The sequence below is a fragment of the Lepidochelys kempii genome, chromosome 3 (genome assembly GCF_965140285.1).
Source record: "Lepidochelys kempii isolate rLepKem1 chromosome 3, rLepKem1.hap1, whole genome shotgun sequence".
In the NCBI taxonomy this organism is placed as follows: Eukaryota; Metazoa; Chordata; order Testudines; family Cheloniidae; genus Lepidochelys; species Lepidochelys kempii.
This window is the reverse complement of record NC_136382.1, coordinates 38,327,487-38,353,944: the sequence shown is the minus strand read 5'-3', so window position 1 is coordinate 38,353,944 and position 26,458 is coordinate 38,327,487. Positions and strand designations below refer to the sequence as shown.

The window sequence follows — 26,458 nt, the reverse complement described above, 5'->3', positions numbered from 1 at the left end:
TAAGAAGCTATTAAGAAATAGCATGGGATGCCAATCATCCTAATGATTCAGAATAAACTATAAATAAATGCATTGATTTTATAAAATTAATGATTATTTAACTGTACTGACATCTATTTTGCCAATTCATAGAATCATAGAATCATAGAATATCAGGGTTGGAAGGGACCCCAGAAGGTCATCTAGTCCAACCCCCTGCTTGAAGCAGGACCAATTCCCAGTTAAATCATCCCAGCCAGGGCTTTGTCAAGCCTGACCTTAAAAACCTCTAAGGAAGGAGATTCTACCACCTCCCTAGGTAACGCATTCCAGTGTTTCACCACCCTCTTAGTGAAAAAGTTTTTCCTAATATCCAATCTAAACCTCCCCCACTGCAACTTGAGACCATTACTCCTCGTTCTGTCATCTGCTACCATTGAGAACAGTCTAGAGCCATCCTCTTTGGAACCCCCTTTCAGGTAGTTGAAAGCAGCTATCAAATCCCCCCTCATTCTTCTCTTCTGCAGGCTAAACAATCCCAGCTCCCTCAGCCTCTCCTCATAAGTCATGTGTTCTAGACCCCTAATCATTTTTGTTGCCCTTCGCTGGACTCTCTCCAATTTATCCACATCCTTCTTGAAGTGTGGGGCCCAAAACTGGACACAGTACTCCAGATGAGGCCTCACCAATGTCGAATAGAGGGGAACGATCACGTCCCTCGATCTGCTCGCTATGCCCCTACTTATACATCCCAAAATGCCATTGGCCTTCTTGGCAACAAGGGCACACTGCTGACTCATATCCAGCTTCTCGTCCACTGTCACCCCTAGGTCCTTTTCCGCAGAACTGCTGCCTAGCCATTCGGTCCCTAGTCTGTAGCGGTGCATTGGATTCTTCCATTCTAAGTGCAGGACCCTGCACTTATCCTTATTGAACCTCATCAGATTTCTTTTGGCCCAATCCTCCAATTTGTCTAGGTCCTTCTGTATCCTATCCCTCCCCTCCAGCGTATCTACCACTCTTCCCAGTTTAGTATCATCCACAAATTTGCTGAGAGTGCAATCCACACCATCTTCCAGATCATTTATGAAGATATTGAACAAAACCGGCCCCAGGACCGACCCTTGGGGCACTCCACTTGATACTGGCTGCCAACTAGACATGGAGCCATTGATCACTACCCGTTGAGCCCGACAATCTAGCCAGCTTTCTACCCACCTTATAGTGCATTCATCCAGCCCATACTTCCTTAACTTGCTGACAAGAATACTGTGGGAGACCGTGTCAAAAGCTTTGCTAAAGTCAAGAAACAATACATCCACTGCTTTCCCTTCATCCACAGAACAGTAATCTCATCATAAAAGGCGATTAGATTAGTCAGGCATGACCTTCCCTTGGTGAATCCATGCTGGCTGTTCCTGATCACTTTCCTCTCATGCAAGTGCTTCAGGATTGATTCTTTGAGGACCTGCTCCATGATTCACTAAGCTGATTCACTAAGCTGAATGAAACCAAATCCTAGCTGATATTCTGTATATAATTTTTTTTATTTAATTTCAGCAATCATCTTACACTTTCCAAACAAGTATTGACAATTTTGTTTTGACTTATGATCTGATTCTGCAAAGGCTTCTCTGCACATGCTTACGTTTAAATACCTGAACATTTCTACTGAGTTCAGTGGGACTACCCACGTGCTTAAAGTTAAATCTTTGCAGGATTGGGGTGCTAATTTGTATAACTGATAGTTATAGCCAAGTACATTATATTGTTATTACAGAACACACAGAGAAATAAACACACTGTATTCACATGCCACCCACAAAGCTCACTTCTGGTAGACATAGCTGCATCCTACAGAGTGCAGTAGCAATGTGATATACTAAATATGACATCTTTCAGTGTTTGCATTTTCAGGTAGCTCCTGTTCTCAGGGAGAACCACACTGGGACTATGTATTACTTTGATATTTTTTCTATGTAATCTCTCTCGATATTTACACTTTATTCAGCCTGTAGACACCCAACACTTACCACACTTAGATTTAATTGAACAATTTGATTGTAAAAGGATTGAGGATTAATGTCAAACATTCATCAGAAATACACTATCCAAAGTGAGCAACAGGCACATATGTTCTGAAAGCATTTCCATCTTTTATATGCCTTTACTCTTTTATGTACCTGACAAAAAATACTGCCCCACATCACTCACTTAAAAAATGACAATTCATCTTATTTATCAGATGATTGTTCAGTAGATTATAGAAAACTTCTCGTATAGTGGACATAATTAGAAAGCTACCTTTTGCCTTTTAACCAGCAAGTAAAATATTACTAATGATATACCCCCATTATAAGTGAAGGGAATAGGTACTCATGCTGGTAACATCATTGCTCCCAGTACAAAGGAAGATACTTTAATTGTATCCTCTGTATGATGTTTACATGTGGCAATTTGAAATAGTGAGGACAAGGAGGAAGAACATACAAAATGAGTGAATTCAACTGCTGAGTCAATCTTTAACTTTAAAAACAATACTGATGAAAAAAGGGTCATGTCTCACACACTGCATTTTTGTAGGGTTGCCCGGACTGCTCTATTTCAGTTGACTTACTGGTTGTATTTGGAATTCTTCTGAATAAGCCATTTTCGATAATCTCACCCATACTTGAAGACCATAAATAGACCCCCATCAGGTTCCCACTCCTTTGGGTGCTGAGACTAATTTTCCTTACTCTGACAGCTGAAGATTTAGTATGTGTTCCAGGCCACAGTACCATGGCTGTATATTATACCCTGACTTTAGTAACAAAACAAATAATAAAAAAAGACTTCACCTATGAAATATTTACCCAAGCCAATCTGTTACTTAGTGAACTTTTTCTATGACTTTTTACATGTTCAGAGTACTGAAATACAGAGTATAGGAAGTGACCTGCATCTTTGAGTGGTTTTAAACTATTAGCTAGTATTATTAAATGATTTAAAACAATTTTAGTTTAAAATAAAATGTATTTTGCTTGCACTAATGTGACCAATGACTTTTCTATAAAATCCTAGTCATGTTTTGACGCAGTCATGACATATCCGGCATTAGCCATGACAAACAAGCATCCTTGGTCATTACCCAGAATTATGAAGTGATGCAAAATTCAGATTACCAAAAAATTAGTGGATTTTAACTTCCATTTATGGAGAGATGAAGTAATACAGAGGCCCTGAACTTCTCTGGGAACTCCCATTCTAATCCTGTCATAATCCACACTGATGGAAATAAAAATTCACTCAAAAGCTACATACACTAATAGGACCAAATTTCTAGATAATGGTATAAGCAAAGGAGGTACCAAAACACAGCAAAGAAAACTGGCTTGACCACTGAACAGGATCCCAGGTTAATCTAGTCTGTCTGTCTATTTGTAATTCTGCAGTGGGAAACTTTAAATGGAGGAAGGAGCTGCTGTTAGACAAGCACTCAGATTTGTATTAAGGAAACATAATATTAGAGTAAATCAAAAGGACATGACTATTTCAAACACAGCAGGCACAAGCCTTAAAAACCTTCGGATGCCGTCTACTGAGATCCCGGCCCTCAGAAGGGTTGGAATTCAGACCTTTCCCTAACAGCTGGTTTCCCAGTGACTGCTGAATCTGAGTTCAACTGAGCCTTTCTCAGAATATCTTTATGGTTGTTGGTCCTTTAAATCTGGGGAAGACAAGTAGCTGCAGTGAGCATTTTGCATCTAATTAATACAAGCTCAGTTAGGAAACATTCATCTGGTAAATGAATATTCATACCTCTGATTATGTTCTCTCTGGCCTTCTCTTTCTGTAATCTCCAACCTAATAATATTATCCAGTACTTTTATAGAGTTTTCATCTGTAGATCTCAAAGTGTTTTACAAAGGAAGGTAAAGTATCATTATCTCCATTTTACAGATGCAGAAAATAAGACATAGTGTGGTGAAGTTACTGGCCTAGCAGACCAGTGGCAGTCAGGAATAGTACCCACGTCTCCTGAATCCCTGTCCAGTGCTCTGTTCACTAGGCCACACTGCCTCTAAGTGGATCTAATTTTATCAGAATAATTGTACTATACTCAACGGACTCTTGAAGTGTTTTGCAAAATAATTGAAGACCAAAAAACACACTTTTCCCCTCCTACTCACCTTGATTTCTCCTTTGGCTCCTTTTTCCCTCTTCATGTTCTATATTCTTTACTGCTCAACAGTTACTTTGTGTAAGATAAGGGAATTAGTTGGCAAGATGGAAGCTGCAATCATTCCTAACTTAGCAAAAGCATTAGCTTTTAACATTGAAGAAATGCAAAATACCTGGCAGCAATCACTTATTAATTTCACAGTGAGAGTGGATAGCCTTTGGGAGCAGCTTGAGGGTAGAGAACAGCTGGTGGCTACAGTGCAGGGCTCAAACATTACTGTGCAGAAATGCTTGCAGTCATTAGAAAATAAAGTTATGATCTGCGAGAAAATAATGAAGATAATGAAAGTGGTAATAGACACAACAAGATAAGGATAATTGGACTGCCTGAGGGAAGAGAAAGCCAAGATCCTGTGGAGTTCTTTTTCTGGCTACAAATACTTGAAATCCCGGAAAAGGGGACAGATTCAAAATAGAAAGAGCAGACTCTGGTATTTTGGCAAGGATAGCATGTATCTGAGATCAATAACACAGACAGAGAGCTGTAGCAATCAAAATTAAAAATATTAAACACTAAAGGGCAAATATATCCTTCTTCCAAGACTTTTCTCCACATCTGCAACATCTCTGTTTTCCCTGTGCCACCTACAAAACAGAAATATGGTCTTTCACATTCAATTCAACTTTCCCTAAAACACAGACTTAAAAGGTTAGACTCTCTCAACCTGATCCTCCTGACAGACCTAAAGAAGAATTGCTAGTATGCTACAGTGATAGACATATTAGAGATGTGTGAATATGTGGCCTCTCAGAGCCAATGAGTTCTTTGGTGGTAATCATGCAGTACAAATCTTTCAAGATCTGAAGGTCTTCAGCCTCTTCTACTGTGCAGCATAAATTACAGGTCCCTCAATTATATCATTTACGTGTGATGTATTCAGTGATTGTTCCTTTCTGGTCAAGAATACTTTGCCATGCCAAAGTAGGAAAAAATCCGTAAGTTGACTCATCTGTTGAAGTGGAGACTTCTGCGTTACATAGAGGGTTTTGTCTTTAGTTTGAGTCAGAGATGAGTGACATGAGCTTTTGTAGAGTGATTTAAAGTGGGTGTGTAAAGTTCTTATAAGTCTTGGTAATGTCACAGTATCTACTGAGTGTAAAGCAGTGACACACAATCTTTATCAGCCAAATAGCTACTTTGTTTGTGAACACAGTTTTATAGTTAGAGAAGAATGTAACATATTTAGTCTGGTCTACGTTTTTAGTGGTGGCCTCAGTTTTTGGGTGCTCATATTGAGCCCCTTTGAAGAAGTATAAAGTATTTGGATTTTCATACACATTAAATGAGCTCTAAAGAATGATTGCTTGTAATTTTTTTAAACCTACAGCACTTCAAGAAGTTAAAAATAGATGAAGATATTTGCTTTGTGACTCATGTTGTAAGTTTTTAGAGTATCAAACATTTATTTTGGTGGCAAGAGGTTGCACAATTGTTTACTTAGATTTAACTGATGCATCCTTAATAAAATATCTTAAGTTTATTGATTATATACATATAAATTATACAACAGTAAGTGAATAATTAATCAAAACTTACAAACTTTGATAAAGATAAACCATTTACTGTGTCTGTGTTTCCTGATACTGTAGGTTATTATTCCCCTTTTCTGTTGCTTTTCTCTCTGTTTGTAAATTTGAAAAATGAAACTTGTAAAAAGTTCTAAAAATCAGATGAAGATTGAGAACTATTGGATAGTTTATGAAAACTTTGTTATATATATTTCTTTTTACTACAGATCTAATGCATTTGAAGTGCTTGCACTTGATGGAGTTAGCACTGGGATACTTCAGTTTTATACAGCGCAGGAGTGTGCTGACTGGCTGAGAGCATTATCAACTAACATCAGTGATTTGACACTTCAAAATGTACGTTACTTTCTGCATATTTTCCTGCATTTGCTATATTTAAATTATTTTCAATTTCCCAAACATAGTATAATAATTTGTATATAAGGTATAATATGTAAAACAAAAGAGTGAGGGGGAAGAAACAAAATTGTAATAGCATAACACTTTACCTTGAAATCTCCAAGAAAATACAATCTTATTATATAATAGAGAACAACAGAACCTCAGGGTGACTTTATTACTTTCAAAATTTGTGTAGGGCCCAATCGGAAGAGTCTTTTCATTGACTTCATTGAGTTTTGGATAAGGCCTAAATGTATTCTTTTTAAATTCTTGCAGTTAAAGTATGCTTGAAATCTGGTTTCAGAAGTTTGCATCACTTGTTTTGGAAGTATGTGAAGGGAAACTTTGTAACTAAATCAGTGTAATTTAGGGCTGGTCTATATGCAGTTTTTCTACTGCTATAATGAGTTTAGAAACTGATGTAGCTAAAGCATTACAATCCTTTAGTGTGGTCACAGTTGTACCAGTAAAAAGGTGCTTGTATCAGAATTAAGATATTGCTATACATTTAAAAGTAAAGTTTGTAATGTCGGGGCTCACAGCTTCAGCCCAATGGGGCACAACTGCCAGGGCTCAGGGTTTTTGCCCTGTGGTAGGCCTTGAGGCTTCTGCCCCATGAGAGGCACCTGAAGCCCTGAACCACACGACCCTGCCAGAGGGCAGAAACCCCAATCCCAAAACCCCAGAAACCCCACCAATCTGTTAGGCAGAGAAGGGGGGGCATGGTGGGCTCCGGGAGCTGCCCTTTAACTGTAAAAGAGCTGCATGTGGTTTGTGAGCCATGGTGGCCACCCCTGCTATATCCCACAATATTTCATATCTCCACCAATTTTCTGTTACTGATCACCAGAGTAACACAATAGTACATCTTATGTGCATGTACATTCCCATTCCTCGTTGGGAAGGATATGATCAAATTCCCTTAACAGGCTGGGTCAGACGTGCAGTCTGGGGAACATCTCAACAAGCCTGTAAATTAAGCATTGCTCTATTTGGAATATACTTTACCATCCGTACATACAGTGGAGTGAGAGTTCAACCAAAAAGGATCTATTTAGATGCCATACTGATGCCAGGGGACAATATTAATATCGGCCATGCCAGCATAGGTCTTTCATCACAATCAGGAAATTCTGCTCATTGCAAAGCAGTGACCTAATTCACAGAAACATTTTCAGCAAAGTCAGGCTGTCAGGGGACCTGGGGTAGTCATGTTATCTTTGAATACAGAGGAAGTCAGCTGTTGACCAGCCACAGGAGGGTACCTGGAAATGTCAGTGTGTCTACCAAGAGCATGTCTGAATTGTTATGATGCTACTGTGCAGACAGTTACTTCTGAGGAGAAAGATGGAGAGGAGGGGCATGAAAGAGGAACTAAAGGGTCATGGTGGAGAAGAACAGGATATGGAGGAGGAGAACGCATTGACTCTTTCAGCACTACTAAATACTGCATAATCCAAAATGAGCTTCATGCGAAAAGCCTGATAGTAACTATTATATTTACAAACAGAACACATGCTGCAGTTTTCTTGAAGAAGTCCTCTCCGCATCCCATTCCCCAAGTTCTTTTGCTTTTCCTATTATCCTTTCCACCAGTGCAGCACTCTGTGCTACCTCCCCTTCCCTTTTGCCCACACCCTGAATATTTATGTTTGGAAGAAAAAGGAAGCGGAGGAGAAAGATGCACTTCTCTGGTCTCTTTACAGTACTCTGCTTCCCAACACAACCTGTAGCCTCTAAGGGGAGAGAAGGAACAGGAGCCCACAGGCAGGGGAACTGAGACTATGCTGAGCTAGCAGCATAGAAAGGAACCTGACCTGCATCTACTTCTCTCTCAATGTGTATAGTCAAAGTGTCTCCGGTAGGCTGAGTTGACAACACTGTTTAACTGGACAGTTTTTGGGAGGGAGTTCTGTAAAATAGCCCAGAATTAATCATAGGCTCGTAGGACTGGAAGGGACCTCGTAGGACTGGTCCAGTTCCCTGCATTCTCTCCATAGTATACAGTTAGCCATCTATTAAATCACTTGTGATTTTTGTTAACTCTTCTCACAGCTCTTAATTTCTATTATCCTAAACAGAGCATCAGGAGAAGGGTATTATAGGCAGCACACCTGGCAACACCTATAGTTAAGGTTGCCTGTGTGTTTCTACTATAGAGGCCCATTTCAAAGTACTTACACTTTTCTCAAAAATGTACATCTTTTACCTAAAATTAGTATGTTCTCTTTTTTAAAATTAAATAAAAAAATTGCTTTGAAAACCATTGTTTCTGTACCTTTTTATTATACAGCACTAAAGCCTCAATAGAAGATTAAATAAATTTAAAATTTGGCCTCAGAATAGGGACATAATTCCTATATTATGGATGTATCATTCATCTGATCAGTGAACACTGGATTTGAGTTGGATGAATTATACGAGTTTAAAAATTGTCCTTTATGCCTGTATATTGGCTGATAAGTGATAACATTATATAACCCAAAATTCCACTGTAAATTAATATGTATGTGTATATAGACTAAGGTGAAACTCCCATTGAGTAGATAACATCTCATGTTTCCAATATGTGCACAAGTGTCCCAAGCAAAGCACAGTGAAATTTCAGGTGCACTAGACAGAGAATTATGGAATATGATCTGTGAAACTGCATATGATCGGAGACAGGAGCCAAGGAATCTTGCTTTCCTACCCACACTAGGTGGGGTGAATGTGGATTAAGTCAGGTCCTTGAAAAAATCCTGACTACTTCTATAACCCATAAAAATTGCACATGGAATAAGGCAAAGGTTTCTGCCTCATGGATTGCACCTTATGCATTACACAGCGTTCTGTGGCTGTCTAGCAAGTAGTAGCACATGAGAGTAGACAACTAGAGGCTTCCCCACCCGTGCCCCCATTACCGCCAAAAAGTTGAAGGATTGCTTTATACATAAAGGGAACATTTAGTTAGAACAGAAGCTCATTTATCTCATTTTATTAAAGTGGACAAATTTAGTCATACTACTCATTAAAGTGATATTCAGCAGCTATTATTTTATTATATTTTAAGTAGTGCCCCCGCTGAATAAAAATGTGTACATCCCTGTACCACATGATGGAATTTTTTTGCTGCTTCATTTTTTTTTATAAACATGAATTTCATATAGAAAAAACTACATTAAAAATTGAGGTTGCAAAGTCAGAAGTCAGGAAGTGACAAAGATAAGGTTGCATGCGCAACCCATGACCTTCCCCCAGTGTGTACTGCATTACAATACAGTAATTATATGATCACTTATTTGTTTTCTCCAGGTTCCCTGTGTCACTTCACTCTCTGGGTGGTGAACAGGTCTAGGGTCCAAAGAATCCTTCCTTATTCATTGTACTAATTGTATGGTGTGTCGTGAATGAGGCTGTTGTCCATAGTACTGATCTGATCTAATGTATTCTACAAATACATTAGAAGCAAGAGGAAGACCAAGGACAGAGTAGGTCTATTACTCAATGGGGGAGGGGGGGGGAGATAATAACAGAAAATGTGGAAATGGCAGAGGTGCTTAATGACGTCTTTGTTTCGGTTTTCACCAAGAAGGTTGGTGGCGATTGGATGTCTAACATAGTGAATGCCAGTGAAAATGAGGTAGGATCAGAGTCTAAAATAGGGAAAGAACAAGTCAAAAATACTTAGACAAGTTAGATGTCACCAAGGCCTGATAAAATACATCCTAGAATACTCAAGGAGCTAACAGAGGAGATATCTGAGCCATTAGCAATTATCTTTGAAAAGTCATGGAAGATGGGAGACATTCCAGAAGACTGGAAAAGGGCAAAAATGGTGCCTATCTATAAAAAGGGAAATAAGGACAACCGTGGGGAATTACAGACCAGTCAGCTTAACTTGTGTACCCAGAAAGATAATGAAGCAAATAATTAAGCAATTATTTTGCAAACACCTAGAAGATAATAAGGTGATAAATAACAGTCAGCATGGATTTGTCAAGAACAATCACGTCAGACCAACCTGATAGCTTTCTTTGACAGTGTATCAAGCCTTGTGGATAGGGGGAAAGTAGCAGATGTTGTATATCTTGACTTAAGTAAGTCTTTCGATACTGTCTTACATGACCTTCTCATAAACAAACTAGGGAAATGCAACCTAGATGGAGCTACTATAAGATGAGTGCATAACTGGTTGGAAAATCCTTCCCAGAGAGTAATTATCAGTGGTTCACAGTCATGCTGGAAGGGCATAATGAGTGGGGTCCCGTAGGGATTGGGTCTAGTTCTGTTCAATATCTTCATCAGTGATTTAGAAAATGGCATAGAGAATACACTTATAAAGTTTGCGGACGATACTAAGCTGGGCGGGGGGTTGCAAGTGCTTTGGAAGATAGGATTAAAATTCAAAATGACCTGGACAAACTGGAGAAATGGTCTGAAGTAAATAGGATGAAATTCAATAAGGACAAATGCAAAGTACTGCACATAGGAAGGAGCAATCAGTTGCACACATACAAAATGGGAAATGACTGCCTAGGAAGGAGTACTGCGGAAAGGGATCTGGGGGTCATAGTGGATCACAAGCTAAATATGAGTCAATAGTGTAACGCTGTTGCAAAAAAAGCAAACATCATCTGGGATGTATTTGCTGGAGTATTGTGTCCAGTTCTGGGTGCCACATTTGAGGAAAGATGTGGATAAATTGGAGAAAGTCCAGAGAAAAGAAACAAAAATGATTAAAGGTCTAGAAAACATGACCTATGAGGGACCATTGGAAAAAATTGGGTTTGTTTAGTCTGGAGAAGAAAAGACAGAGAGGAGATATAACAGTTTTCAAGTACATAAAAGGTTGTTACAAGAGGAGGGAGAACAATTGTTCTTCTTAACCTCTGAGGATAGGACAAGAAGCAATGGGCTTAAATTGCAGCAAGGGCAGTTTAGATTGGATATTAGGAAAAACTTTCTAATTGTCAGAGTGGTTAACCACTGGAATACATTGCCTAGGGCGGTTATGGAACCTCCATCATTGGGGATTTTTAAGAGCAGGTTGGACAAACACCTGGGTCAGGAATGGTCTAGATAATACTTAGTCCTGCCTTTGAATGCAGGGGACTGGATTAGATGACCTCTCAAGGTTCCTTCCAGTTCTATGATTCTATGGTACACCTTGCCATGAGCACATCCCAACTGCTATAAAATAAAAATTTTAGTAACAATCTTTCTTCCTTCTCAGTCTGTAGGAGAAATAGGTTGATTAGTTTATCGGAGTCTTATGGTTAGGGCAGTGAACTGAGGTCCAGGAGACTAAGTTCTGTCCCTACAACTACTAGTCTACATGTGCAAGACTAGTCACTTAATCTTTCTGTATTTAAGTTCTGTTTCTGCTGTATAGTAGTAATAATATTTCACTTAAAAGGAGTGAAACTTATCAGAAGTGTCAGGGAGACAGAAAAGTCTAAATCAACAGAACTCCATATTTGGTGCAGTCAGTTAAATATTGTGCAGCAAGAGAGATGAGCAGCTTCACATTGAACAATGACCTAAAGAGAAATATTGAACAACTGCCTTCATCTCTGTCCCATTCCAAATTGTGCACAGAGGCAAAACAATTAAGCACATTCTTAACTTCAAAGTGCTTAAACACTTTGTTGAATTGGGGTGCAAGTGAGGAAGGTAATATGTATCTAAAGAATGTATTATAACGCAGCCCCATGAGGGGCAGAGCTAAATTTATATAGGCATTCCTAATTTTGTCAGTTCCTGATTTTCATTTTGCAACCTTGATTTTCTTTTAATGTTGTATTTTTGTATGGAAACATATATAAATGTGTATTAAATATGTCCTTGAAAATGAATTAATATGACAAATGACAACATCAATATAGTCATCACTCTGACTACTCTTTAATCTCCGTTTTTCTGCAGATGAAAATGGCAAATAAATGCTGCTCTCTATCAGACCAGGTAAGATTTTAATTGTATTGTCCATAAATATTTACCATTAATGAAATCTCTTTAAAAATTGCTGGGGGAAAAATCTGCCTCCATGCAGTTGCTGTAGGATGCAAAAAGTTTGGAGCTACATGTAGACAGAACAAACATAATAGTAAAATGTAAGGATACTCCATTACAAATGCACTGTGTTCATTTACGTTGAAAAGTATAGTTTTAGTTTTCCTCCACAATCATAATAGTCTAGCTAATGAATTGCATTCTGTTTTATACAAATAATGAAATCTTACTAATATGGTCTGTCACTGCAGCAGCCTGCTATTCAATCCTTGCTGAGAAATGGAGAGAGGCCACTTTTTTGTTTTTATGAGTTGTTTTATGGGTTTTCAGACTGGTGAAGTGAGAATTAGCCAGGTTATACTTCTAGCATGGAAATGATTTTCATAAACTGAACTGTACTGCAATCAAAGGCTGATTCTAAAATCATACTAAAACCTGTTAGAGTCAAAGGGTATGTCTACACTACGGAATAAGGTCGAATGTATAGAAGTCGGTTTTTTAGAAATCGGTTTTATATATTCGAGTGTGTGTGTCCCCACAGAAAATGCTCTAAGTGCATTAAGTGCATTAACTCGGCAGAGTGCTTCCACAGTACTGAGGCTAGAGTCGACTTCCGGAGCGTTGCACTGTGGGTAGCTATCCCACAGTTCCCGCAGTCTCCGCTGCCCACTGGAATTCTGGGTTGAGATCCCAATGCCTGATGGGGCTAAAACATTGTCGCGGGTGGTTCTGGGTACGTATCGTCAGGCCCCCGTTCCCTCCCTCCCTCCATGAAAGCAAGGGCAGACAATCATTTCACGCCTTTTTTCCTGAGTTACCTGTGCAGACGCCATACCACGGCAAGCATGGAGCCCGCTCAGGTAACCGTCACCCTATGTCTCCTGGGTGCTGGCAGACGCGGTACGGCTTTGCTGCACAGTAGCAGCAACCCCTTGCCTTGTGGCAGCAGACGGTACAGTACAACTGGTAGCCGTCATCGTCGTGTCCGAGGTGCTCCTGGCCACGTCGGCTGGGAGCGCCTGGGCAGACATGGGCGCAGGGACTAAATTTGGAGTGACTTGACCAGGTCATTCTCTTTAGTCCTGCAGTCAGTCCTATTGAACCGTCTTATGGTGAGCGGGCAGGCGATACGGACTGCTAGCAGTCGTACTGTACCATCTTCTGCCAGGCAGGCAAGAGATGAGGATTGCTAACAGTCGTATTGTACCATCTTCTGCCAGGCAGGCAAGAGACGAAGATGGCTAGCAGTCGTACTGTACCATCTTCTGCCGAGCAGCCATGAGATGTGGATGGCATGCAGTCCTTCTGCACCGTCTGCTGCCAGCCAAAGATGTAAAAGATAGATGGAGTGGGTCAGAACAAGAAATAGACCAGATTTGTTTTGTACTCATTTGCCTCCTCCCCTGTCTAGGGGACTCATTCCTCTAGATCACACTGCAGTCACTCACAGAGAAGGTGCAGCGAGGTAAATCTAGCCATGTATCAATCAGAGGCCAGGCTAACCTCCTTGTTCCAATAACAACGATAACTTAGGTGCACCATTTCTTATTGGAACCCTCCGTGCAGTCCTGCCTGAAATACTCCTTGATGTACAGGCACCCCCTTTGTTGATTTTAGCTCCCTGAAGCCAACCCTGTAAGCCGTGTCGTCAGTCGCCCCTCCCTCCGTCAGAGCAACGGCAGACAATCGTTCCGCTCCTTTTTTCTGTGCGGACGCCATACCAAGGCAAGCATGGAGGCCGCTCAGCTCACTTTGGCAATTAGGAGCACATTAAACACCACATGCATTATCCAGCAGTATATGCAGCACCAGAACCTGGCAAAGTGATACCGGGCGAGGAGGCGACGTCAGCGCGGTCCCGTGAGTGATCAGGACATGGACACAGATTTCTCTGAAAGCATGGGCCCTGCCAATGCATGCATCATGGTGCTAATGGGGCAGGTTCATGCTGTGGAACGCCGATTCTGGGCTCGGGAAACAAGCACAGACTGGTGGGACCGCATAGTGTTGCAGGTCTGGGACGATTCCCAGTGGCTGCGAAACTTTTGCATGCGTAAGGGCACTTTCATGGAACTTTGTGACTTGCTTTCCCCTGCCCTGAAGCGCATGAATACCAAGATGAGAGCAGCCCTCACAGTTGAGAAGCGAGTGGCGATAGCCCTGTGGAAGCTTGCAACACCAGACAGCTACCGGTCAGTTGGGAATCAATTTGGAGTGGGCAAATCTACTGTGGGGGCTGCTGTGATGCAAGTAGCCCACGCAATCAAAGATCTGCTGATATCAAGGATAGTGACCCTGGGAAATGTGCAGGTCATAGTGGATAGCTTTGCTGCAATGGGATTCCCTAACTGTGGTGGGGCTATAGACGGAACCCATATCCCTATCTTGGCACCGGAGCACCAAGCTGCCGAGTACATAAACCGCAAGGGGTACTTTTCGATAGTGCTGCAAGCTCTGGTGGATCACAAGGGACGTTTCACCAACATCAACGTGGGATGACCGGGAAAGGTGCATGATGCTCGCATCTTCAGGAACTCTGGTCTGTTTCAAAAGCTGCAGGAAGGGACTTTATTCCCAGACCAGAAAATAACTGTTGGGGATGTTGAAATGCCTATATATCCTTGGGGACCCAGCCTACCCCTTAATGCCATGGCTCATGAAGCCGTACACAGGCAGCCTGGACAGTAGTCAGGAGCTGTTCAACTACAGGCTGAGCAAGTGCAGAATGGTGGTAGAATGTGCATTTGGACGTTTAAAGGCGTGTTGGCGCAGTTTACTGACTCGCTTAGACCTCAGCGAAACCAATATTCCCACTGTTATTACTGCTTGCTGTGTGCTCCACAATATCTGTGAGAGTAAGGGGGAGACGTTTATGGCGGGGTGGGAGGTTGAGGCAAATCGCCTGGCTGCTGGTTACGCGCAGCCAGACACCAGGGCGGTTAGAAGATCACAGAAGGGTGCGGTACGCATCAGAGAAGCTTTGAAAACAAGTTTCATGACTGGCCAGGCTACGGTGTGAAAGTTCTGTTTGTTTCTCCTTGATGAAACCCCCCGCCCCTTGGTTCACTCTACTTCCCTGTAAGCTAACCACCCACCCCTCCTCCCTTCAATCACCGCTTGCAGAGGCAATAAAGTCATTGTTGCTTCACATTCATGCATTCTTTATTCATTCATCACACAAATAAGGGGATGATTACCAAGGTAGCCCAGGAGGGGTGGTGGAGGAGGGAAGGAAAATGCCACACAGCACTTTAAGCACAGCACTTTAAAAGTTTACAACTTTAAAATTTACTGAATGACAGCCTTCTTTTTTTTGGGCAATCCTCTGTGGTGGAGTGGCTGGTTGGCCGGAGGCCCCCCCACCACGTTCTTGGGTGTGTGGGTGTGGAGGCTATGGAACTTGGGGAGGAGGGCGGTTGGTTACAGAGGGGCAGCAGTGGCAGTCTGTGCTTCAGCTGCCTTTGCTGCAGCTCAACCATACACTGGAGCATACTGGTTTGGTCCTCCAGCAGCCTCAGCGTTGAATCCTGCCTCCTCTCATCACGCTGCCGCCACATTTGAGCTTCAGCCCTGTCTTCAGCCCGCCACTTACTCTCTTCAGCCCGCCACCTCTCCTCCCGGTCATTTTGTGCTTTCCTGCACTCTGACATTATTTGCCTCCACGCATTCGTCTGTGCTCTGTCAGTGTGGGAGGACAGCATGAGCTCGGAGAACATTTCATCGCGAGTGCGTTTTTTTTTCTTTCTAAGCTTCAGTAGCCTCTGGGAAGGAGAAGATCCTGTGATCATTGAAACACATGCAGCTGGTGGAGAAAAAAAAAGGGACAGCGGTATTTAAAAAGACACATTTTATAAAACAGTCGCTACACTCTTTCAGGGTAAACCTTGCTGTTAACATTACATACATAGCACATGTGCTTTCGTTACAAGGTCGCATTTTGCCTCCTTCCACCGCGTGACTACCCCCTCAACCTTCCCCCCTCCCTGTGGCTAACAGCGGGGAACATTTCTGTTTAGCCACAGGCAAACAGCCCAGCAGAAATGGGCTCCTCTGAGTGTCCCCTGAAGAAAAGCTCTCTATTTCAACCAGGTGACCATGAATGATATCTCACTCTCCTGAGGATAACACAGAGAGATAAAGAACGGATGTTGTTTGAATGCCAGCAAACATACACTGCAATGCTGTGTTCTACAATGTTTCCCGAGTACGTGTTACTGGCCTGGAGTGGTAAAGTGTCCTACCATGAAGGACGCAATAAGGCTGCCCTCCCCAGAAACCTTTTGCAAAGGCTTTAGGACTACATCTAGGAGAACCACAAATGCCAGGGCAAAGTAATCCTTTCACATGCTTGCTTTTAAACCATGTATAGTATTTTAAAAGGTACACTCACCAGAGGTCCCTTCTCCGCCTGCTGGGTCCAGGAGGCAGCCTTGGGTGGGTTCGGAGGGTACTGGCTCCAGGTCCAGGGTGAGAAACAGTTCCTGGCTGTCGGGAAAACCGGTTTCTCCGCTTACTTGCTGTGAGCTATCTACAACCTCCTCCTCCTCCTCATCTTCTTCGTCCCCAAAACCTGCTTCCGTATTGCCTCCATCTCCATTGAAGGAGTCAAACAACACGGCTGGGGTAGTGGTGGCTGAACCCCCTAAAATGGCATGCAGCTCATCATAGAAGCGTCATGTTTGGGGCTCTGACCCAGAGCGGTTGTTCGCCTCTCTGGTTTTCTGGTAGGCTTGCCTCAGCTCCTTAAGTTTCACGCGGCACTGCTTCGGGTCCCTGTTATGGCCTGCCTCTGTCCTTCATGCCCTGGGAGATTTTCACAAAGGTTTTGGCATTTCGAAAACTGGAACGGAGTTCTGATAGCACGGATTCCTCTCCCCAAACAGCGATCAGATCCCGTACCTCCCGTTCGTTCCATGCTGGAGCTCTTTTGCGATTCTGGGACTCCATCATGGTCACCTGTGCTGATGAGCGCTGCATGGTCACCTGCAGCTTGCCACGCTGGCCAAACAGGAAATGAGATTCAAAAGTTCGCGGTTCTTTTCCTGTCTACCTGGCCAGTGCATCTGAGTTGAGAGTGCTGTCCAGAGCGGTCATAATGGAGCACTCTGGGATAGCTCCCGGAGGCCAATACCATCGAATTGTGTCCACAGTACCCCAAATTTGAGCCGGCAACGTCGATTTAAGCGCTAATCCACTTGTCAGGGGTGGAGTAAGGAAATCGATTTTAAGAGCCCTTTAAGTCGAAATAAAGGGCTTCATTGTGTGGACGGGTGCAGGTTTACATCGATTTAACGCTGCTAAATTCGACCTAAAGTCCTAGTGTAGACCAGGGCAAACATAAGTTTGTTATACAATTAACAACTCATACATTAGTTCATCTCTTACTTTGTTTTGTCATCTTGTTTGTAAAATCTTGTTGGGAGATTTATAGAAACTTTTAGGAGGTTTATTAAATTTCTAACCCAGTAGCAATTTTTGTATCTAGGAAATCACTTCACTTTTCTTATGGGAGAATCAATATTATGCGGAATTAAATAACTCGAGAACTATAAAAGAATTTTAAGTGCATTAGAGAATGAGCCCAAAAGTTACATCAAAAACAAAATGAATGGATGTTCCATTGAAATTTTAGTTTCTCACATAGTTCTTTCTCGTGAAACAGTCTAATGTGGATAAAATATATAATTAAGATTAGCAAAAAAAAAAAATTCATTGAAACTAGGTGTCAGTTTCTAGATTATCTCTCAATTACTGAAATTTAAGCAAATATTTGCAGGGAAGAATATGCATCTTAAGACTCTTTTTTTGAAGTACTGCTATTTATTTAAATTGATATCCAATAAGGATTGATGAAAGATATTCTGAATAATTGTTTTGCCTACCTGTTTGCCTATTGTTTTGTCGTAGTGTATAAATAACAAATACTACTAATAATGTAATTTGTGCTCCCATTGGTACCTAATGCACTTGGGGGAGCACTTTTATGGATCTGTATGGATGCTAAAATCAAGCATAGACTGAATAGCATCTGTTTTATAACTTACTATGTGAAAGGCTGAATAAAAATTTCTGTTTGAAATCAACAGGAGTTTCACTGAAGGAAGGTTTGCAGGATTCGGTGCAAATGCTAGAGCAAGATATTAAAGAGAGAAGGACAATGGGGCAGAGTTAACTATGAGCTTTTCCCCTTAATTCCTGACTTTTGCAAGTGGTTGATTTCTTAATGTTAATGTTGCACCAATATGAATTGAGTACACATAACTTTGTTTTTCAAAAGAAATACTTGTCTCTGCAACATATGATAGAGCAATGCTGTTTCCATTCAAGATGCAAACATATAAGAAACGGATATTAATTTCAGGAACAGCAGAAGCTAAGGTATGCCTATAAATGACTCTGCTGGGGAAGGTACTGTGCAAAAAGGGGAAAGAAAACAAAGATTATATAGAACTTGGCAAGATGAAGTGAATAAAAGGAACAACAATATGACTTTGAAATGCCCTGTGAAATTGTGCCCTAAAGAAATGTTCAACCAAATATGAAACTCTTGTGTACATTTCACCAGGGAATGTGGTTATTTGGACTTTGGAAAGAAAACTTTGCAGTAATAAATGAAAATGGTGGGCAGAAGTGGATTTGAGATGCTTAAGTTTAATGGAGCCTATCAGTGCAAAACTACATAGGTTTGTGAATCTCTACTGTTTCTTAGTACGTCTGACTGTAAAGGGGAATGAAACTTACAGGGTAGGTGGTGAAAAAAAATATTTGAGAAACTGAAGGAGATTTGAAAAGCTACTTTGATGTGAATTTGTGGAAGGATATTTGTGTATTTTAAGGCTTGGAAATTCTTACAAAAATAAGATAGAAGCTTTCTGTGGAGTTTGTTTGTTTGTTTGTTTGTTTGTTTGTTTGTTTGTTTGTTTGTTTTTGAGCATGTATAGTTAGATAGGGTGTATGGCTTTCATTTCTATTTCATTCTGGAACCACAGTTTTCCCCATGAACTTTAAACCCCCAAATTCATTTATCTTATGATTGTCTTCTGAAGACTCTACCTATGCTTGTCCCGTTAGTGTAGGTACTCCACCTTCCCGACAGGTGGTAGCTGTGTCGATGGGAGAAGCCCTCTTGTCAGCATAGAGCTATCTACACCGGGGGGTTAGGTCGGTATGTACTTCATCAAACCTTCATTGTGACCTTCACTTTGCATTGGAACCTGAAATAAGACATTGCATCTGTGCTGAAAACCAACCTAATCTTAATGACATCAGTTTATTCTAGACACTGTGTGCTCATGCTAGGGTGGGAAATGCCTTGGAGAGGACTGTGGTGTTGGGGACTATTCTTTTAGTGTCTGGACTTCCAGAAACGAAGTCTAAGGGGGCATTGTAGAAGCTCATGTTGTTGTTAGCACAGTCAGTTGAAACGGGTACCAGAATAAAGCAGATCACAGATCTTTTTTCTAGCACCTGAAGCACTGAAGGATCATTGAACACCACACAGGACCAGGAGTAAAAAGGAACTAAGAAAATACTAGACTGGGAGAATGGAGCAGTTAAAAGCTCCAGCCGATGAAATGCTCTTAAAACATGGAAGATAACTGGAGAAGCTTTAAAAAGCACTTTATTCTATATCTGCAACAATGGGTGCCAGCAAGAAAGATGACAGTGAGAATGTAGTCTTATTTCTGACAATAGCTAGTTCTGAAGCACTTGGTATGTTTAATAGTTTTCAGTTAACTTAGGCAGGGGCTCACTATGAAATTGCACTGTAAAAATGTGATGAGTACTGCACTTCACATCACAATGAAACATGAGAGAGATTTTTAAACAGGGAGTACAAAAAGAAGGTAAACCATAGAGGAGTTTGTTACTGATCTAAGGCTGAAGAGCCAATCTTGCAATTTGGGGGGCTAACTGAGTCTCTGACAAGAGGCTAGATCGTGGCTGGGATCTGGAATAAAATACTCAGAAACAGACTACTGGAAGAAGAAACCTTTGACAGAGCAATTAAAATTTGCCAAGCAAAGAAAGTTGCAGTCCTTATGGAGGATGGACACTGCTCTGACGCTATAGACATGATAGAGAATCCCAAATGCTACATGAGAAGAATCATGAGGCAGAAAATCATGTGGGCCTCAAACTTGGAATTCAGGAAAAACAGCACATAGATTTACACACACTGTGGCAATCAAGCAGGAGCAGTGATTGAACATTTGCCAACTCCATTGTCTTATAAAAATAATTGGAGTTACTTGGGACCAATGGATCACTAATAATGAGATCCTTGAAAGAACCAGCCTACAGTCTATGCAGACTACACTGGACATTCACAGGCTTCGCTGGCTGGGACACATGGAGCACATGCCTCAAGATCCTCTGCCATACTCTATGCTCAACTTAAGAACTGCCTGTGACACAGAGGAAGGCCAAAGCTCTGATACAGTGTCAAGGTCAAGCAAGGCCTCAAGAAATTTAGCATTCCCACTGGAAACTGGGGAAATCCTGCCCACAATAGCTGAGTTTGGAGAAGCCAGGATAAAGCTGGTAGTCACCAGAGGGAAGAGATCCTGTTATTGGTTAAAAGTGCGTCAAGCGCTTCGTCTCATCAAGAGGATACTCTTTTAGAGGGACGGGGACTACAACAATTTAGAAAGAATTTGAGGGCATCTTCCAAGGGATAGGGAAATTCTCAAGAGAGCACAAAAGAAAACTAAAAGAACCCAACTGCCCAACAATCCATGTGCCTAAGAGAGTTCCCTTTGCCCAAAAGAGAAGGCTAAAAGAGCTCAATAGGCTCATTGCTCTGGGAATCATGGAGCAAGAGAAGAATTGACAGAGTGGGTACATTTGTTGGTCATTGTCGGGAGAAAAAAGATGGAGCCCTTCACTTATATAGAGATCCAGAAGAATTAAAAAAAAAATTAAGGGAACATTTTTGTACTACATGCAAGGGGAGAAATTTTGGGGGTATGACTGATGTTAATTATTTTTCTAGATTTAATGCATCAACATGTTTCTGGCAACTGCTTTTAGAAAAACAAAACATTGGGATATACTGTTTCAGTAAACTAAGGACATAAGAATGGTCACACTGTGTCAGACCACTGGTCCATTTAGCCCAGCATTCTGTCTTCCAGCAATGGCGAGTGCCCAATGCTTCAGAGGGAAAGAAAAGAACAGGGCAATGTGTCGAGTGATTGTCCAGTCCAAACTTCTGGCAGCAAGAGGTTTAAGGACACCCAGAACATGGAGTTGTGTCCCAGAACATCTTGGCTTATAGTATTTGATGGGCCTATCCTCCATGAATTTATAGAATTCTGTTTGACCCAGTTATACTTTTGGCCTTCACTGGCAATGAGTTCCACAGGTTGACTGTGTGTTGTGTGAAGAAGTACTTCCTTTTGTTTGTTTTAAACCTCCTGCTTATTAATTTCATTGGGTGACCGCTGGTGCTTGTGAAGGGAAAAGGACTCTCCCATTCACTTTCACCACACCATTCATGATTTTATAGATCTCTTTCATATCCCCCTGTGATGAGGTGCCCATCCCACATAAGGCCCCGAAGGGTTAAAGTAGCTAGGCAGGCCAATTAACTACCCAGGATGCACCTGAGACAGGGAGCAGGCCACTAATTGGAAATGGGATCAGCTGGGCAGGAACAAGAAGGGCCTGCATAAAGCGCAGGAGCTGTGAGCAGCAACAGGTTGCAAGGAAGTAGTCTATAGGGAGGAGGGGGCTTGGGCTGGCAAACCCAGAAAGGGACTGGGGGGAAGCCAAATAAATAGGAAGAAGCCCAGAGAAACAGCAGAAGCTCAGGGGTAGAACTGTACAGACCTTGGCTTCTTGTTATAGGGTCCCTAGGCTGGAAACCAATGTAGAGGCCAGGCCTGGGTTCCCCTGTCAGCCACTGGGAAGTGGTGCGGGGCATTAGAGACACCCAACAAACAGCTGGTCTCAAAGGACATGCCTGCCAAAACAGATAAGGAAGGAGTACAAAACTTTCCTTGGAATGGTGAATTATGTAAGGAAAGCCAAATCTAACTGCCTAAATCAGCAACTTGAGAAAACCACTGTGCAATGATGCCCAATGGACATGGGATGCAAATCTTAATACAGAGTTTGAGAAACAGAAGGATTTAATTAAAGGGGCCTCAGTCCTGACAGTTAGCATAGACCTAAGCTGTCTGTGTCTCCAGAGAAGGTATTGGTGCAGTCCTCGTACAATAGTTTAGTTAATACTGGAGACCTAGTGGCTTATGCATCATGGGTGCTAACAAAAAATGAGTGTCAATTTGCTCAAAAAGAGAAGGAGACTTTCACCTTTGTCCACGTGTAAAAAGTTTCATGTCTTTATTTATGACAGACCTGTGTAAACTGAAATTGACCATGAACCACTTATTCCCATTGTCAAAGGGGCCCAGCAAATCTGCCTGCCCCTATCCCCTGATGGGGATTTTTTTTTTAGCTACAAGTGTATGATTTGCAATTTGATTAGAAACCTGGGAGGGATTTGGTGGCTGCAGACACACACTCTAGAGCATTTGACAAAAGTACAATAGAGCAAATTTCCGAGCTAGGTTTTGTATGTATTCTGTTTCAGATGAAAAATGGACTGTGCTCGCCAGAGTCATTTGCTCAGGATAAGACCCTGCAGAAAGTAATTAAGGCTACTAGCACAAGTTAGGGAGGTTCCTGGCCCCTATTATCCATGTAAGGGAGAACTCTCAATACTAGATGGGATTTTGTTTAAAAGGATATATGAAAGTCATTTAGGGATTGAGAAATCTAAAAGAATTTTATATGGCCTCAAATGAACAGCAACACTGAGGATGCTATTAAAACTTATCTTACATGCCAAAAATAGAGGCCAAGTAAAAAAAAAAAAAAAACTATGTTGGTGGCACAGGAAAAAATTGCCCGGTGGAATAAAAAAGTGGGCATAATTTCTTTGTTTGCTGGAAAAAAAAACATGTACTTATGCTAGACTGTGAGTCTCACTTCCCTGTGATTCTCACTTGCAAGATAATAGTGCATGTCAAGTCTGTTTTTGCTGGACGTGGTATACCTCACTTAGTAATGTCTGACAATGGGCCACAGTTTAGTGGACTTGAGTTTAAGCACTTCACAGTAAAGTACAAGTTGAGACATGTAGCCATTAGTCCCTATTATCCCAAATCCAATGAAGCTGTGGAAAACAGTGTCAGAATAATAACGCATCTTCTGAAAAAATACTACAGAGTCAGACTCTGATCTGTATTTAGCACTGGTAAATTACAGAAAGGCATACCAGTGATGCCTGGGTTGTTACCTGCTGACATTTTGTTCAATTCGTAAAACAAGAATGCCTGCACTATTACAAACTGATTTCAGGGTCACTGGGGACTTGCAGATGTACAGAGAGCTAAGACAAAACAAAAAAATCAATATGATTTGGAGTCAGGGGAGCTGCCAGCACTTCATGTAAATGACACTGTGCATATCTATGATGGGAAATAATGGTCTCAAACAGCAGCGGTGTCACAAGAGATTGCCCCATAGTCGTATCAGGTTGTCACCCTAATGGACCATACAAAGAAGAAATAGGTGATACCTCCAAATCCCAGTCTGCTGTTTTACCCAGGAGGTCCTCAGACAGGCAACAACCATAGCAGGTTGAGACAATGGAGGCTCGAGACATAAAATGACTGGAACAAATGGACTCACCTCCTTCTGACAGCAGCAGTGCTGATGTTTGAGAGGAGCGCTGCAGATCCAAATGACAGCAAAAGGCACCTCAAAGACAATTTAATATTTTTAGTAAGTTTAGTTACAGATTACATATAAGCATTTGTAATTGTGTGTTATATTAAAGTTGGTTTTTAAAATGATATTGCTAAGTTTTGGTGAGACGGGATGTGCCTTTAAAGGCTGAGCTTCCCAGACAGAGAGTCTGAGTGGGGCACTGCAGAAGCTCATGTTGTTGTTATGCTGCACGGCCAGCTGGAATCCATCACAGAATAAAGCAGATCTCTTTGAAGTACATAGAGCACTGAGTGATCACTGAACACCACAGTGGCTTACAATAAGAGTGCCATCAAGGACCATTGACCATTTTTCACACATCTGTCACTCTCTAGTGCTTTCAGGAGTGAAGTGTCTATTGTTAAGAAATTAATTTGCTAAGTCTGTGTTTCTTGCTTTCCTGCCACGTTGTTCCTGAAAAGTTTAAGAAGGAACCAGGGCTCCCGCAGCTCAGTGTTCTCTGGGAAAATGTGCTTACGCAACTAGGACCTCACAAGGGCTAAGCACTAGTTCCAGGAGTTAAGGCAGCCAAACTATGAGGTCCCACTGGCCAAGAAGGGTATCAGACATGGGGTCTGATTCTGGAGTGTGCTTCAGAGACCCAGAGCTAGGAACAGTAACCTGGCCCCAGGAATTTTTCACATGGTATGCCCCAGAGCTCCCTGCTTCCCCTCTCCCAGCTGGCTCCCCCGTACAGGCACTTATTGCAGCTCCCCATACTTGTAGCAGGTCTTGAGGCTGTTTCTGAGTGAACCCTATGGTTAGAGCAGAGGGGGCATGGGCTGCTGGAAGCAGGGAGAAGCCTGTCAGGCCCCCAGGAGAGGAGCTCTGGTGCTGGAGCTGTCCCCAAGGCAGCAGCAAGAAGGAGCAGTGCTGGCCACCTCACTGCCTACTCAAGTTTGGCCCTATGGACTCTCCATCACAATGAGGCCAAAAATGATTGAGTGGTATTGCAAACTGGTTCTTGGGGGTCACAGCACTGCTTAGATTTGATCCCAAAGTCCTCCCCACCCCGTCATGACAGATGGGCTGCAGAGCAAAGCCTGAGTGGGCAGTGGGTTGGCCAGTGCTCTTTCTCTTTGCCACTGCCATTGGGAGGGTCTGGAAGTGATGACTTGGTGCCCTTGCCAATGCTATATCCCATGTGTAATGTGCATATGACCGTGGACACCACTGCCAGTCACTACCCAGGCCTAGGGGGCTTAGAATTATTTGGGATCCAGTGGTTGGGTCCTTTCACAACTGTTGTATTAATCTCAAGGGCCAAAAGAGTTAAAGGTGTTTATAAACTTTTTCATTGTCCAATGTTAAAACAGTGATATTTCGGTCCATTTTTTTTTCTACAGAGGCTGTGGTTTACTTGCTTCTTGGCAAACACCCAAAAGTGTTCAGTCTAATTTTGAACGTTTATTGATCAAATACAAGAAAGCACAAGAAATTAAAATAAGCATGTATACTGAAACTGAAATACCAGGGAGGGAGAGGAGTTATTTAAGTTATATGCCTATGTTGACACAAGAACAAATGGATATAAACTGGCCATCAACAAGTTTAGGCTTGAAATTAGACAAAGGTTTCTGACCATCAGAGGAGTAGAGTTCTAGAGTAATCGCCTATCAGGAGCAGTCCCCCACAGGGAGCAGTCGCGCATGAAGGGGAAAAAAACCTAACTGGCTTCAAGACGGAGGTTGAAAAGTTTATGGAGGGGATGATATGACAAGACTGCCTACAATGGCATGTAGTCAATCTGAGACTGCTAGCAGCAGAGATCCACAATGGTTGGTGATGGGACACCAGATGTGGAGGGCTCTGAGCTACTCCAGAATATTCTCTCCCAAGTGTCTGTCTGTCGGGACTTGCCCACATGCTCAGAGTTTAACTGACTGCTGTATTTGGTGTCAGGAAGGAAATTCTCCCCAGGTTAGATTGGCAGAGACCCTGGGTTTTTGCCTTCCTCTGGAGCATGGGGCACAGGTTACTTGCTGGTTTAAATTCGATTAAATGGTGGATTCTCTGTAATATGATTTGAGGACTTCAGTGACTCAGCCAAAGGTTATGGATCTATTACAGGAGAGGGTGGGTGAGGTTCTGTGACCTGCAATGTGCAGGAGGTCAGACAAGATGATCATGATGGTCACTTCTGGCTTTAACGTCTATGAAATTGAGTGATTACACAAAATAAACTAAATCAAAACCTGTTAAAGTTTTTCTCCTTTTGGAAGCAAAATATCAGTCTCTTATTTTCATTAACAAATGTTCTTTGATTAAAAGGAAAGGGTTAATTTTATTCTGTCCTGATGTGTGAAGGGTATTCACAAGTCCTGTTTTTAACAGACAAAACAGATGAAAAGTGGAGGAGAGATGAGATAGGATAGAAAAGGAGGTGTGAGGGACTATGGCTTTTTTTGATATTTTTGGAACGCTGAATGGCTGGTCCATTACAAATGGATGCTTTAGCTGGCATGTTGACGTGACACCTGTTGCTTGGCTATTGTTCACTTTCAAGTCAGGGAAATCATTTGGTTGGATCTTTTCTCCTGAGATAGGGCAGGTATCCCACTCATCTTAC

General features: G+C 41.9%; 1 protein-coding gene across 1 annotated transcript in view; it reads left to right on the top strand.

Annotated features, from left to right (window-relative positions):
* The window catches only part of SNTG2 (syntrophin gamma 2), a 295,545-nt gene that overhangs the window by 163,900 nt on the left and 105,187 nt on the right, over positions 1-26,458 (top strand). Inside the window, exons 10-11 of the mRNA XM_078851956.1 lie at positions 5,940-6,069; positions 12,022-12,060. Coding sequence (XP_078708082.1) covers positions 5,940-6,069; positions 12,022-12,060 — 169 coding nt within the window. The remainder of the gene's footprint in view (positions 1-5,939; positions 6,070-12,021; positions 12,061-26,458) is intronic.